At 43.4% G+C, this 12,860-nt stretch overlaps 1 protein-coding gene across 1 annotated transcript in view; it reads left to right on the top strand.

The window, feature by feature from the left end:
- gabrb2a (gamma-aminobutyric acid type A receptor subunit beta2a) overlaps window positions 1-12,860 on the top strand; it is a 37,160-nt gene that overhangs the window by 10,944 nt on the left and 13,356 nt on the right. The window contains exon 4 of the mRNA XM_061836132.1: window positions 5,628-5,848. Coding sequence (XP_061692116.1) covers window positions 5,628-5,848 — 221 coding nt within the window. The remainder of the gene's footprint in view (window positions 1-5,627; window positions 5,849-12,860) is intronic.

Here is a 12,860-nt window from a genome sequence, read left to right as displayed (position 1 = left end):
TTCAAAACGTGATCCTTTGCGTTGATGGTTGTTTGACTTTCATTTCCTGACCATCCGTCATTGTTATTGGCACAAATTGCTAAAAGTCCGGACTGCTCCGTTGACTCCGCCGAGCTCTCCAGCCAGCTTTTAAGATGCGAACGGCATCTGCAGGACAAAGTTATTAGTTATGCTAAGTGGACGTGCAGCTTAATATGGTCAGAAGCATAATTATAACCAAAGAACAACACTTAATCCCAGGGCTTTCTTCCATGCAAACTGGGTTTTTCTGCTTTATATTTAATCCGCAGAGACTGGGCCTTGTTTGGAAATACTAAGTACTGTGTATCTGTGACACATGACATGAGCCATTACTGTTATTTGTAAAACCTGAACAATACTGCATATTATTATATTATCCATCCATCCATATTTTCTGTACTGTTTGCTTTCATTCCAGTCTTAGGTGTGCCGGCTCCTCACCCATCTGACTTTGGGTGTGGGGTGGGCCGGATTGGACGCTAGTCAATCACAAGGCACATATAGACAACCGTTTACATTCACGTTCACACACCCATTATGTTAGATTACATTGTATGAAGCAGTCTTGTTCTGTATTGCATCGATTCAATCTTTTGTCTTCAAACATTTTCAAGCCATTTGCCATTGAAATTTTGTATAGTTAATTAAAAAAAAAAAAAAGAGTAAACAGTCCCGCCTCCATCATAGCCACCTATCTAACAATATCTGTTCAAACTGGCCCCGCTGTTAGCAAATAAAAGCTGGTGCAAGGTCCAAAAAGTAGCTGCTGGTTGTTGGTTAGACGTCTCCATTAAGGGCTTTCCTTAATCATCCTTGTCAGGCACTTTCCTCCACTGACTGAAAAACCTCATTGAGTGCAAATGTCAAAGATGAACCTTACAAGCAATGTCAGGTCATTCTGACGAAGTTTCAACCCTTGATACTGTGTTTAATTTGAAGTCTCTGTGTAAGCAAATACAATGAGTGCAGTTGAATGAACACATTGTGAACAGTTGATGTGCAGTTTTATTCCTCCACCCTTGAGCACCATCAATGGTGGTTTGTACTTACACAGAAGGGTGCCAAAAAAAAAAAAACTGCTTCGCTATTTTGGTACTTGTTGCAAAAGTTTTGCCCATGGAAATGCCCAAAATTGTATACTAAGCAAAGCAAAGCAGAGCAAAGCAAAGCAAAGCAAAGCAAAGCAAATTTATTTGTACAGCGCATTTCATACACGAGGTAACTCAATGTGCTTTACATGATTAAAGGCATTTGAAAACAAAGAGATAAAACATTTAAAACGGGATAAAAACAATAAAATGAAAAAACTATACGAGAGACGGAACTGCATGAAAATTCCACATTACGATTGCTAAAAGAAATGTAAACAATGTTGAAAAAAAATATACACCTAAATGCACCGAATTGTATCCGTATCCATTTTAGAGTCTTCATTTAATTTAACGCATAGGTTTTTGGGATGCAGGAGGAAGGTGGAGTACTCTGAAAAAACAAACAAACAAACAAACAAACAAACAAATAAAGTACACACTGGCATAGAGAAAACATGCAAATACCCCACCAGAAGGCCCGGATGGAGAGTTGAACCGCAGAGCACTGAACTGTGCTTACCACTAGTCCACTGTGGTGTAGCATACACTAATTATTTTGAAATTCATTTTCCACCTGCAGCACAAAAATGACACCCTCTCTTTAGGTAAAAACAGCAGTTGGATATGGATCATTTGGAGTTGGATTACAGATTATAGATAAAGCGTAAATTCTTTCCGCTTGTACACAATCATTCTGAACCAAGCTGTACTGGTCGGGGCTACAGAGAAGGACTTCAAATCCGTGCAGCATAAACGCGTGCTCATCGGCACTTCACCGGCGGATCAACAGTGACGGCTGATGTAGTCGTAATGGAGGTCTTGTAACAACAGTCGCCTGTCAGATTTCTCAGGGAAACACAAACATAGTAGTTGTCAATCTGTCAGATTCCTAATGGGGGGTTGTTAGCCTCACAAACACAACGGCGGCGCCGCTGTCGCTGTGCAGCCAGCCTTGATGCATTTCGAGCCGGCTGCGCCCTCTGTGGATCCTCACTGCATTTATGCATTGGAGGTGCTGTCATGCTTCTTTTTTTATTCAGTGCTCTCCACTCCACAAGATGTCTCCCTCATTGGTGCTCACTGAGCTGTCTGCGTCACGTTAATGGAGTTTGTGACAAGGAGAGTGAAGGTCGCTCTGCGAGCACACACTCCTACACGGGATCTCGGTTATTTGCGGCGCTTTGGGGATCTTCCGTGCTGCCTTTCTCACCTGCTCTCCCTCATCTTTACTCCGGACTTCGGACCTTTCCGGGGTAGATCGACCCTAGCCAAAGCCAGTAGGGTTAGGCTCCAGCTCACTCGTGACCCCAGTACTACAGAAAATGGATGCACGATATCCAGAGTAAACGGTTCCCGATATGGATATTTCAAATGTGTCATCGCAAAGCAAAATGGAGTCATTGTATTCAGTTGGGGGTTCTATTAGAAGACATCAATAGTCAGAAATGCCCAATGGTTCCGCGTGTGCTGGTACCATCTGTAAACTTAATAACGCTGGCAACATCACAGCACAGCCAGCAGGCAGCATGGAGGTGATCGCTGCATCAGGATAGTCACATATGTACACAACAACACACACGCTTTACTGGGCGCAGGTTAAAACAAGACACCGAAACCTTGACGATTTTCAACTCTCAACAGAGGGTTTCCTTATAAGTAAATACAAATTTTCCATCCAGTCACCAAAGATTTATATGCAGTGAGGCCAATGGAAAACCATTTCACTTTGCAAATTAATTTTCTTTTGTGCGCATTGCAGCTACCCCAGAGAGGCAGCTGCAAATATTAAACATACAAGAAACTGCCACTAGTGGTGGCAACAAACATAACTTTGGTAACTAACTAACATAACCTAACTATGGTTTGATTCCATGATTATTTGAAGCTGAACCTACTAGAATCTTCGTTTTCTTTATGGCTAGTGTCTTCAGACTAATGTTAACTGCAAGGATATCATTTATTCATACAAATACAACAAGATACTTGTAAATAAGAACATATATTGAATATTGTAATCTTTGGTGGCTCTGTGGTAACATCGTTTGTCAAGACGCATAAGTACTTGGCGCATATTCACGATTTAGTGTCTTCATTGAACCTCACGTTAATGTTTTTGGAATCGAAATATTGAAATGTAGAAGTTAATGACTGTTTTATTTCTTATACCAGCTTTTATGCTCATCCCTAATGATAACATTTTATTGTAGGTGAGGCATGGACAGTTCTCAACACACTTAAATAACAACATTACTTTTATTGCAAAAAAGGATACACGATTAAAAGAACTGAGAAGAAATAACTGTCAGGTTTTGGTTGAAAAGAGAAAGAAAAGCAAGGGTCAGATTTGCGGGATATATTATATTTGTTACATTCCCACTTAATGTAATGATGAAAAATGTGGAGCTACAACGACTTTGAGGCAAAAGAATCAGATTTAAGTCCAAATGTAAATTGTGCACATGGAAGGAATATTTCCTCTTAGTGTGTCTCTCTGCAACAACTCAAACTGCCTGCCCTTGCTCAACATGGCGACCGAGATGCTGCGTGAGCGTGCGCTACTTGTCTGTCGAGCAAGCAGCTAACGATCCCATAGGTGATGGAGCCGCGCGATCAGCGGCAAGATAACGAGACCGAGCGGGAGATGAGAAAGGTTCAGCGGGAACTCTGGGAAACGGGGCGAGGACGTCAAAGTCCTTGCTTGACTTTTCACTCCCGCAACAACATCAACATGGCAGGAGCTCGTGTATTTTTAGATGCCCTTTTATGCAGCGTTTTGGTTGCGAACGAGCCAGACCCGAAACGCGGCGATTGCTTTGTCACGGCTGTGCGCAATGGAAAAAAAAAAGAAAAAAGAAAAAAAAAATGACTCGGGGAAAACATTGTAGTGAGCCATGGTGACGGCCTTGTTTTACAGGCTGGGTGCCTGTGTTACACAAATGGCTCTGCACAACACCGTAAAACAGTACATAACACCGCAGTGCTGTATTTCTCTGTGGGTGTGTGGGTGTCAAGAGTGAGAAGCAGAGAAAAAGAGATGAGGTCTAAAAGCAAAAAAAAAAAAAAAAGAAGCTTCTTGCTGCCATCTCTTTATTACCTCTGGTTCTTAATCACGGAGCAAAATTAAAAGCAAAGCGAGACAGGAGCAAAGAAGAGCAGCGAAGCCCCAGCTGGGGAAAGCTATCGGCTATTTGCATCCCAGGCAAAATTGTTTCAATAAAGCGGAAAGTTTCGTCATTCGTTCCAGCACAAACTTGATATTTTTAGCACGACAGGCAGCCAGCTGAGAACGTTAGCCTCCAGTTATGATGTCAAAATTAGGAGAGAATTGTTAAATTCGAACCCGCCCAGCGCGGTCGCTGTAGCCCGTGGTAAAGCACTGGCCTTTCAGTCTCCAAACGACCTTTAGGATGACCTTCTTAGCATGCAGTGCGTGCACGGAGTGTGGCCACATATGTATGATGAGGGTTATATTTACAGTACATCAGTTTGATTGATGGTGTAGATAGCGACGTATGCTATACTATCCATCATTTGTACTCATGACAACTTACACATGCTCCCAATGAATGTGCAAAACTCCCGTGAAGCAGAAGGGGATCATAGATTTCAATGTGCATTTTGGGTTTAACTTTTAATACCATATTGCTATTTACTATATCGCGTTGGTCCCTACCTCTTATTAATAGTGTGGGTCCACCGTACCAATTTCTGATATCAGCACGACAAAAACATTGTGTGTACAGTGGGTATTGGTCCTTGGGGCATTTTGACAAAAGGATGTCATTGACATGTTGTTAGACATCTGGATGTTTTTATTTTAAAAATGTGAAAAAAAAATACACATTATGCCTATGTAAAGTCATGCTGGTAATAAAGAAACATCTAGAGTGACACCTAGCAGAACACAGAGCTCCAGTTTGAGCCTCGCGAAAAAAAGCTCGTGTTTGTCAGTTCATATGTTAGCAAGCTACTTTCTGGTTCGTGGAGGAAGACATAAACTGACAAGGCTGTACTATTGTTAATTCATAGCCAAGGGGAATACTTCCATCATGGCTGAAAACCAAGTGTGAAAATGTTGTAGAGTGTTACCGCTTTGCATTTGTTTAGCCATATGTTTGATAGCAGGTAACGTCTTGCTTCCTGAAGAATGACGTAGCACGAACCTCTGTTGTCACTCAAAGGCAGAAAATCTAAAAATATCTTACTTCAAACAATAAGCGTGAGCTTGGTGTGTGAGGCAGGCTGAGGGTGTGTGTTTTTGTCGTGGTGGGGCAAGTTTTAAAACCTGCTGACTCCCTTGTATAATAGAAACTATTCGTTTTAAAATAATGAGGTTAGTCTGTTGTGCTTGGTGCTTGCCAAAACTTCCACCAATATGGACAACTAATTCAAGCATATTGTGACTGATCCGAAATTCTACTCCAAATCCTTGTCAAAACATTCCACGGAGGCACGTGTATTTTTTGCAATTCGGATCAGAAGCCATCCCAACACCTACCTCCTCTCCCCCCATAGGACTACACCTTGACCATGTACTTCCAGCAAGCGTGGCGGGATAAGCGGCTCTCCTACTCCGAGATCGCCTACAACCTCACTCTGGACAACCGAGTGGCCGACCAGCTGTGGGTCCCGGACACCTACTTCCTCAACGACAAAAAGTCCTTTGTTCATGGCGTCACCGTCAAGAACCGGATGATCCGCTTGCATCCCGATGGCACCGTGCTTTATGGACTCAGGTAAGCCGCTTACAGTTGCCCCCTCTTGCGTGGCGTTATTAATGCATTGATTGCAAAGCCTAATGAGCTAACAAGCTTGTATGTGCTGCATCTAACTGGGCCTTTTTCATCACACATGCTCGTACATCAGAATCGATAATTTGACTGACTCAAGCCATGCAGAATGTCGAAAGCAGGGCTGGGGAACCTGTGGGCCAAGAGCACTTCATCCAGTTTATCATGCAATTCTAAAAAGATGGCGCCAAAACCCGGTCCAACAGGAAAGTAGTTAATTGGTGTCAAGAAAATAAGCTTAGCCCAGGTTATTAGCAGAGGAAATTATGACAGTGTATGCATCAAAATCAAGTTATCTGAACGGCATTATGGAAATAAATGACCTTTTCCAGTTTTTTTTTTGGCAAGGGTCTGTATATAATGATAAACATTTGTTTGATCCTCTTATCATATTTCTCCATAAAATTGACTACAACCTTCAGAGGAATTTATAAAAAAAAGGTTTCCCTACCCCTGGTTTAAAAGGTAGTTTGCTTTTTATAGTTGTATCTATTATTTGAACAGTTTTAATGGGTTTAACCAACAGGCTCCAGCATCACTTAGAACACACACACACAAAATCCAATGGATGTGGAGTTTTCCTGTAATTTTTTCCCGATGCTTTGACTGCTCTTAATTGTGTAATAAAACAACCCAATCACAGTCTATTGCAGCGTCATTCTGAGCATTACTGCCAAGAAATGCAACAGACCGGATCAACATCAGAAATAAGAAACTGTTATGAACGTCCTCGCTTGAGAAATAAATGTTACAAAAAAAAAAGAAAAGTTACATTACTTATTGAGAACTATTCAACTACTATACAAACTATACAAAACATTTCTATACCATGTGTGGAACAGAAAAAAAGGACTAAAAAAGAATGTCAAGGCTGTACGAAAAGAAGAGAATGTGGATGAGAGCATGAACAATACATGAATTGATGCAATTGAATCCAAAGCAAATGAATTGATTTTTTTCACAACAGAAAATGGTTACTATCGAATCATTAGGATTATCACAAAATACAACCTTTCCTCGCAGAATAGCTGACGTGAAAGTAGCCTAAATCCCAGACAGTGCCATGTCTTTGAAGTACGTACTGTACATATTTGCTTCAGTATTAGACCTCACCTTTTCTGTTCTTGTTCGTTCGTGTGTGTTTGGGATGCCAAGGTGCTTTGATCATTGCTGTGAGTTGTGTATGGCACAAGCGCCACTTTCTTAATTTAGCTGCCCATGGCCCTGGATGATCACAAAAATCAATCACTGATTGGTCCAGATCAATAAAGAGGCGGTTCGATACAAGGAAGCGATCTGCCTGATTGGAGCGAGACGCTTCAGGCCGGCTGCAAGTCAACTATGCTTGGCGTTGGACCGGCACGCCTCAGAGGAGAATGGAATCTATAATTGATAACTCCCAATCAATAATGTATAGGTTTAATACAAACACCCAATCTGTATCTGCGCTGATGCTGCGTACGTGGCCGGCACGGCCCATCTGTCCCCGTTGTGTCGATCCCTCGCCTCCTCCTCCTTTTTGCCTTCATGCAGCGTGTTTGCGCAATCGCACGTGATCTTCACTCACTTTAAACGCCTTTAAAAGCCCACAAAAAAGCAAATTGTTTCTAATTCAAGATGTTGCTGGATTCATTCAGTCATTCTCTCCCAAGACATGGAGATGCCTTTCTTGCGCAAAGGCTCCTTAAAATATTAAAGCATCTGCACTGCACCAGATTATTCATCCCAACATTTTGTTGAGAAATGTAATTCATAACACTCTGAGCCAATTATATAAGCCTAACACATATGCTTTGCATAACTGCCAAAAAGAAATGGAGGACGGGATGAGGACGGGCTTGTTGTGAATTTGCGTGCAGCAGAGAGACGCAGTTGTTACCTCGCTTACGCTGTCCTTGTCAGTGCCCCCCGGCTCCTCCATTATTTGCTTCGTGGGTTTGGTTCAGGTTTTATTTGATGCTAGCACGTCCGGACACAAGCTGCTGTCAGAGTCATGCCGGCCAGATGCCTGAGTGCTCTGAGCAGGCTGACACATACCTGCAGAGACGGGCGGTCTGGTTGCAACAGCACTGCTCCAGTGGATGGGACGCATGTGCACAAGATGGCCAACTGGGTGAAGAGTTCTCAACGGCAAAACGGGATGGATGCTAATGTATCAGCGGTCACCTGAGCGGTATTCGGATTCCCACGTAGTTTCTAGCCGGGACACGTCCCCCCCGTAAAATAATTGGCTCCTGCATCACAGGAAGCGGAGGGAGATGTAACGAGATGAGCATCCCAAATGTATCACATTTTTGCTAAATATTGTTGTGGTTCGGTTCAAGGCTAGGATTGGTTTCTTGAGGCGGTTTGAGATCAGGATTACAGCAGGTTAAGTTTATTATCCATCCATCGATCCGTTCATTTTCCTTGCCACTTACCCTCACGAGGGTCGCGAGGAGTGCTGGAGCCTATCCTAGCTTTCAACAGGCAGGAGGCGGGGATCATGTTGCATGTTTTTGGGATGTGGGAGGAATCCAGAGTGGCTGTAGAAAACTCATGCAAGCACGGGGAGAACATGCAAACGCCACACAGGGAGGGCTGGGATTGAACCCAAGTCCTCAGAACTGTGAGGCCAATGCTTTACTAGCTTCTCCACCGTGCCGCTGGTTAAGTTTAGTAGGAATCAAAATAACACCGCCACACTTTAGTAACATATTTACTAGGCCGTGTTGTGCAGGGATGGTGCAGTCGCGTATGTACTGGAGCCAGTAATATTGGCATCAGTTTTGAACAAAACTATTTTAAAAATAAAGACGGTGGGAGAATTGAGGAGGCAGGGCCTGGTTAACCCCAACCAAAATGTGTGGTTGAATGCGCTTTGATATTCTATCATAATATGAGTGTTTTGTTATGCTGGAATAGTAAGGAATAAAAAAAAAAGTGCCTATAAAATGATAAAGGTCACATTCTTGTTGGTGTTATAGCCACGAGTTTGTAAAACAAACAAAGATGTGAGGTTCTCTGAATGCTGAAAGTAAAGTGTATGAATCAATGAAAATAGTGTAATGATCAAATACAGGGGCTCCTTGTCTTAAGACGGTGGAATTTAGATTTTGAAATGTGTTAATGTAATAAGTGGCATGGTGACTTAGCTGGTAAAAGCGTTGGCCTCACAGTTCTAAGGACCCGGGTTTGATCCCGGCCCCGCCTGTCCGGAGTTTGCATGTTCTCCCCGTGCCTGCGTGGGTTTTCTCTGGGCACTCCTGTTTCCTCCCAGATCCCCAAAACATGCAACATTAATTGGACACTCTAAATTGCCCCTAGGTGTGATTGTGAGTGCAGCTGTTTGTCTCCATGTGGCCTGCGATTGACTGAGAACCTCCTGACGCCTCCTGCGCGTTGAGAGCTGGAATAGGCTCCAGCACTCCCCCTGACCCTTGTGAGGATAAGAGGCAAAAGAAAATGATGGATGGATGTGTTGTAATTTTACCATGAGCCAATACTAACGCATAAGTAAAATCAATCACAGTTTGCTTGAAAAACACAACTAGACCGTGAATATGAAACGATCTAGTGAAAAAGAGCAAGCGTGCCAGTAACTGAGTGTGCCTTCTTGTGTCGCGTTTTACGCCGCTACACACACTGGTTCATATTGCATGTGGCCTGTAAGAGTTCTTATATTTGATTGAAAAATATAGCATTTTCAGCAAAGATTTTTAAAGTGTATCATCCCGGGGTTTGTGCATGCTCACGGAATCCCGTCTTAAAGCAACGACGTCCTTGACAATAATACAATATTGTTTCAAACTCATTTCGGTTTAGGGTTCGAATTTCAGTAGCTTTGGCGGTTCAGTGGCTTGTCCCTGGGGCACTACCCCAAAGTTACCTGGGAACATACCAGCATCTATTTGGCTTGGAAAAGGTAACGATATGGAAGTGGAAAGATACTCCTGCTTTACCTCTATTTGTGGCAGTAGTGTGAGCGATGTTTACGTTGCAGGTGCATATCATGTGTGAGAGCAGTATTATTAGTAGTATGAGGCGCATGTATGTGTTTAATTATCAGTCCCTGAACCTGAATTCTCCCAATACCTGGTCTTTAATCACCCGGCTCTGCAAATGACAGCGTTGCTACCGAATGCCAATGTATGACAGAGGCATTTTTATCCCCCCCACCACGTAAAAAAATAAAAATAAAAGCAAAATCCTAAACCATTAATACATATGACACACAACAAAACATTGAGTGACTGAGGGAGGGAAGACCACAGGACCTCCCGAAGCATGTTACTCAAAATTCTCAGGCAAAGGTCAGAAAAGGGAGATTCAGAGAGAAAGAGACATGAAGGTCAGACTTCACTCAAAATGGAAGAGGAATTGAATTTAGCCCTTCCTATTGATACACTCAACACGGGCCTGTAATATTATCCATCTCACCTTCAAGCTGATGGTTCGTATGTTCAGGGTGTACAGATGAGGCTGGACGAGAAAATGGAGAGTGCTTTGGTTCGACAGACATTTTATTTGGAAATTTAACTGCACAAGGAGCTCTCTCTGTGTCCAAAATGGAGGCATCTACTCTGTCTTCATTTGAACGTCCAGCTTCATTAGAGGGTAAAATACGATTGGATGCAAATGTCAGGTTGATTACGACGCGCTCACATTCGTAAACTTGCACTCTTGAATTCACTTTGCGCTGTGACCCTGCTTCGAAATGGGATTCTGTCTGGGAATTTGTGGTGGTTGTGTTATGTCCGTAAACAAGGTCATCCGTAACAAAGGTGCACATGTCCCCTCAGGAGGGGGTCCACACACACACACACACACACACACACACACACACACACACACACACACACACACACACACACACACACACCACATAAACACCCGCACAGTCGCTAGGCTGGGAACATGCAGCAAAAACAGCCTTTTTTTTTTTTTTTTTTTTTTTAGAACTGCATGTCCTATTAGCTCAGACGCAGAGCAAATGTAGCGTGTTTGAATCTGCGTGATATGCTCGAGCGAGGCCTCTCCTCCGGCAGGTTGGGCCGAGAGGGGGGACCGGCTTGGACCGGCCCAGCCCGGCCGTGATGGAGATGAAGAGCAAACTAGCCTGCGTGCTGGAAAGGTCCATCCTCGCTGCAGCAAAGACAACGGGAGGAAGAAGGCAGGAAGGCGATTCCTGCACACACACAAAAAAAAAAAAAATCTGTTTCATCACTTCGCTCGTCGTTTGCTGCTTAATAATTGTTCATATCTGACACGCTGGGTCGGTTAAGGGTTGCTGTAGACGGTCTTGATGAGTGTTGCAATCTCTGTCAGACAGAAAAGCTTCGAGACTTCTGCTGATGATGTAGGTGGGCTATAAATAGCCTGTTATTTATACCCCTGCCATTTTGGCCTCATTTTTGTTCCTTTCCCCCCCACTTCACTTTCTCTGCGCTTCCGTAACGACTTAGTGGCACCGACGATTGGGGGGCGATCGATGACGTGCCGGAATGCCAAACACTGAAACAACATTATAGTTGGAAATGGGTAAAGCAGGGGAAAATGTTGACTCCTGTGTTAATTCCCCAATGCGCCACAGCCCTGCTAACTGGCTCTTACATAAGAGCCCAGAGAGTAAGGAAAAGTAGGCAGAATGTGAGAGGGAGGAAGACTGTGCTTCTACAGCTCAAAACATAAAATCCCAAACCAGCCAGACTGCAGTGGCGGTGCTGGCTTTAACGGCGCCCTGTGCGATAACCCTAGATGCCCCCCACCCAAACCCCCACCAATCGTCACCGATGTCGTGCTGACAAAATACAGCGGCGGAAGATTTGATCTGCATTTTCCTCAGTGACCACGAAGCATTCTTCTTTTGTCCCATTTCATTTTAAGAATGAATGGTGAAAATCCCCCAAATAAGACCCCCCAAAAATATCAAATATTTTTTGGGGTGCCCCCTTGACGCCATGGAAGCATTTCATAAGCCCATCAAGCCTGGTATTTACGGTGGGATGCTCAAAGAATCCCACACCGTGGAACACCAAAGGCCACAACCAATACATATATTATTGTTAACGTTGGAATGATGCCATCGTGTTTTACATCAATCAGTGTGTGTGTAGGTGTGTGTAGCTTAAAGGCGTAGATGACGTTTTTATGGTTGCATCCAGACAGCCTCCGGGCTTTGGCCTTGCCCAACTCAGCTCGGACTACGTTGTCATGTGCGTGTAGGAGGGAGTATGCCAAGAGGAACTGTCAGATGCGGCTGATGTGTCCCTTTTTTTACGTGACATAAGATAACCTAACAATGGTCCCAATTCTGTTCATGTACAATTTCGCACAACAAGTGGCAGAGAAAAGAGTGGTGGCAAGTTGGGGGCTGCCAAATGGGGTTAAGTTAAATTGATGTCAAAGAGGTTTTGTTTGCTAAATGATCATAACACAGTGAAGATGCTGACCTTTGCACAGTATTGTCTATATACAATGTGGATCATTGGATGGGGTCTCCGTCGTCATAACTGTTGTGCGATACATAATGGAACACAGATTTGCAATGGGAGACGTCTGAACAGCTGGCAGGCCAGTCTAATGTGGTTCGGGATTGTCTTGCTGAAATAGGCAGGCACGTCCCAGAAAAAAAAAGATATTGCTTGGATGGCAGCACGTGTTGCTCTAAAACTTGTTTGTAGTCTTAAACATTAATGGTGCTTTCATAGATGTGCAAGTGACACATGCCATGGCACTAACCAGAGGTGTGAACTCAAGTCACATGACTTGGACTCTTGTCAGGCTTGAGTCACGAACTTGGTTACTCTATATTCGACTTGACAATATGTTACAAGACGTGAAAAGCGACTTGGACTAGAACAGGAATGAGTCACGACTGGACTTGGACTTGAACCCATTGACTTGAAAAGACTTGGTACTTTTACCAAAGCACTCAGAAACAAAAACATCATAGCTACAGGAAGATATCAATAGGGAC

The sequence above is a fragment of the Syngnathoides biaculeatus genome, chromosome 11 (assembly GCF_019802595.1).
Source record: "Syngnathoides biaculeatus isolate LvHL_M chromosome 11, ASM1980259v1, whole genome shotgun sequence".
In the NCBI taxonomy this organism is placed as follows: Eukaryota; Metazoa; Chordata; class Actinopteri; order Syngnathiformes; family Syngnathidae; genus Syngnathoides; species Syngnathoides biaculeatus.
Note: the sequence above shows the minus strand (reverse complement) of the source record. Positions and strands in the feature narration are given on the sequence as shown.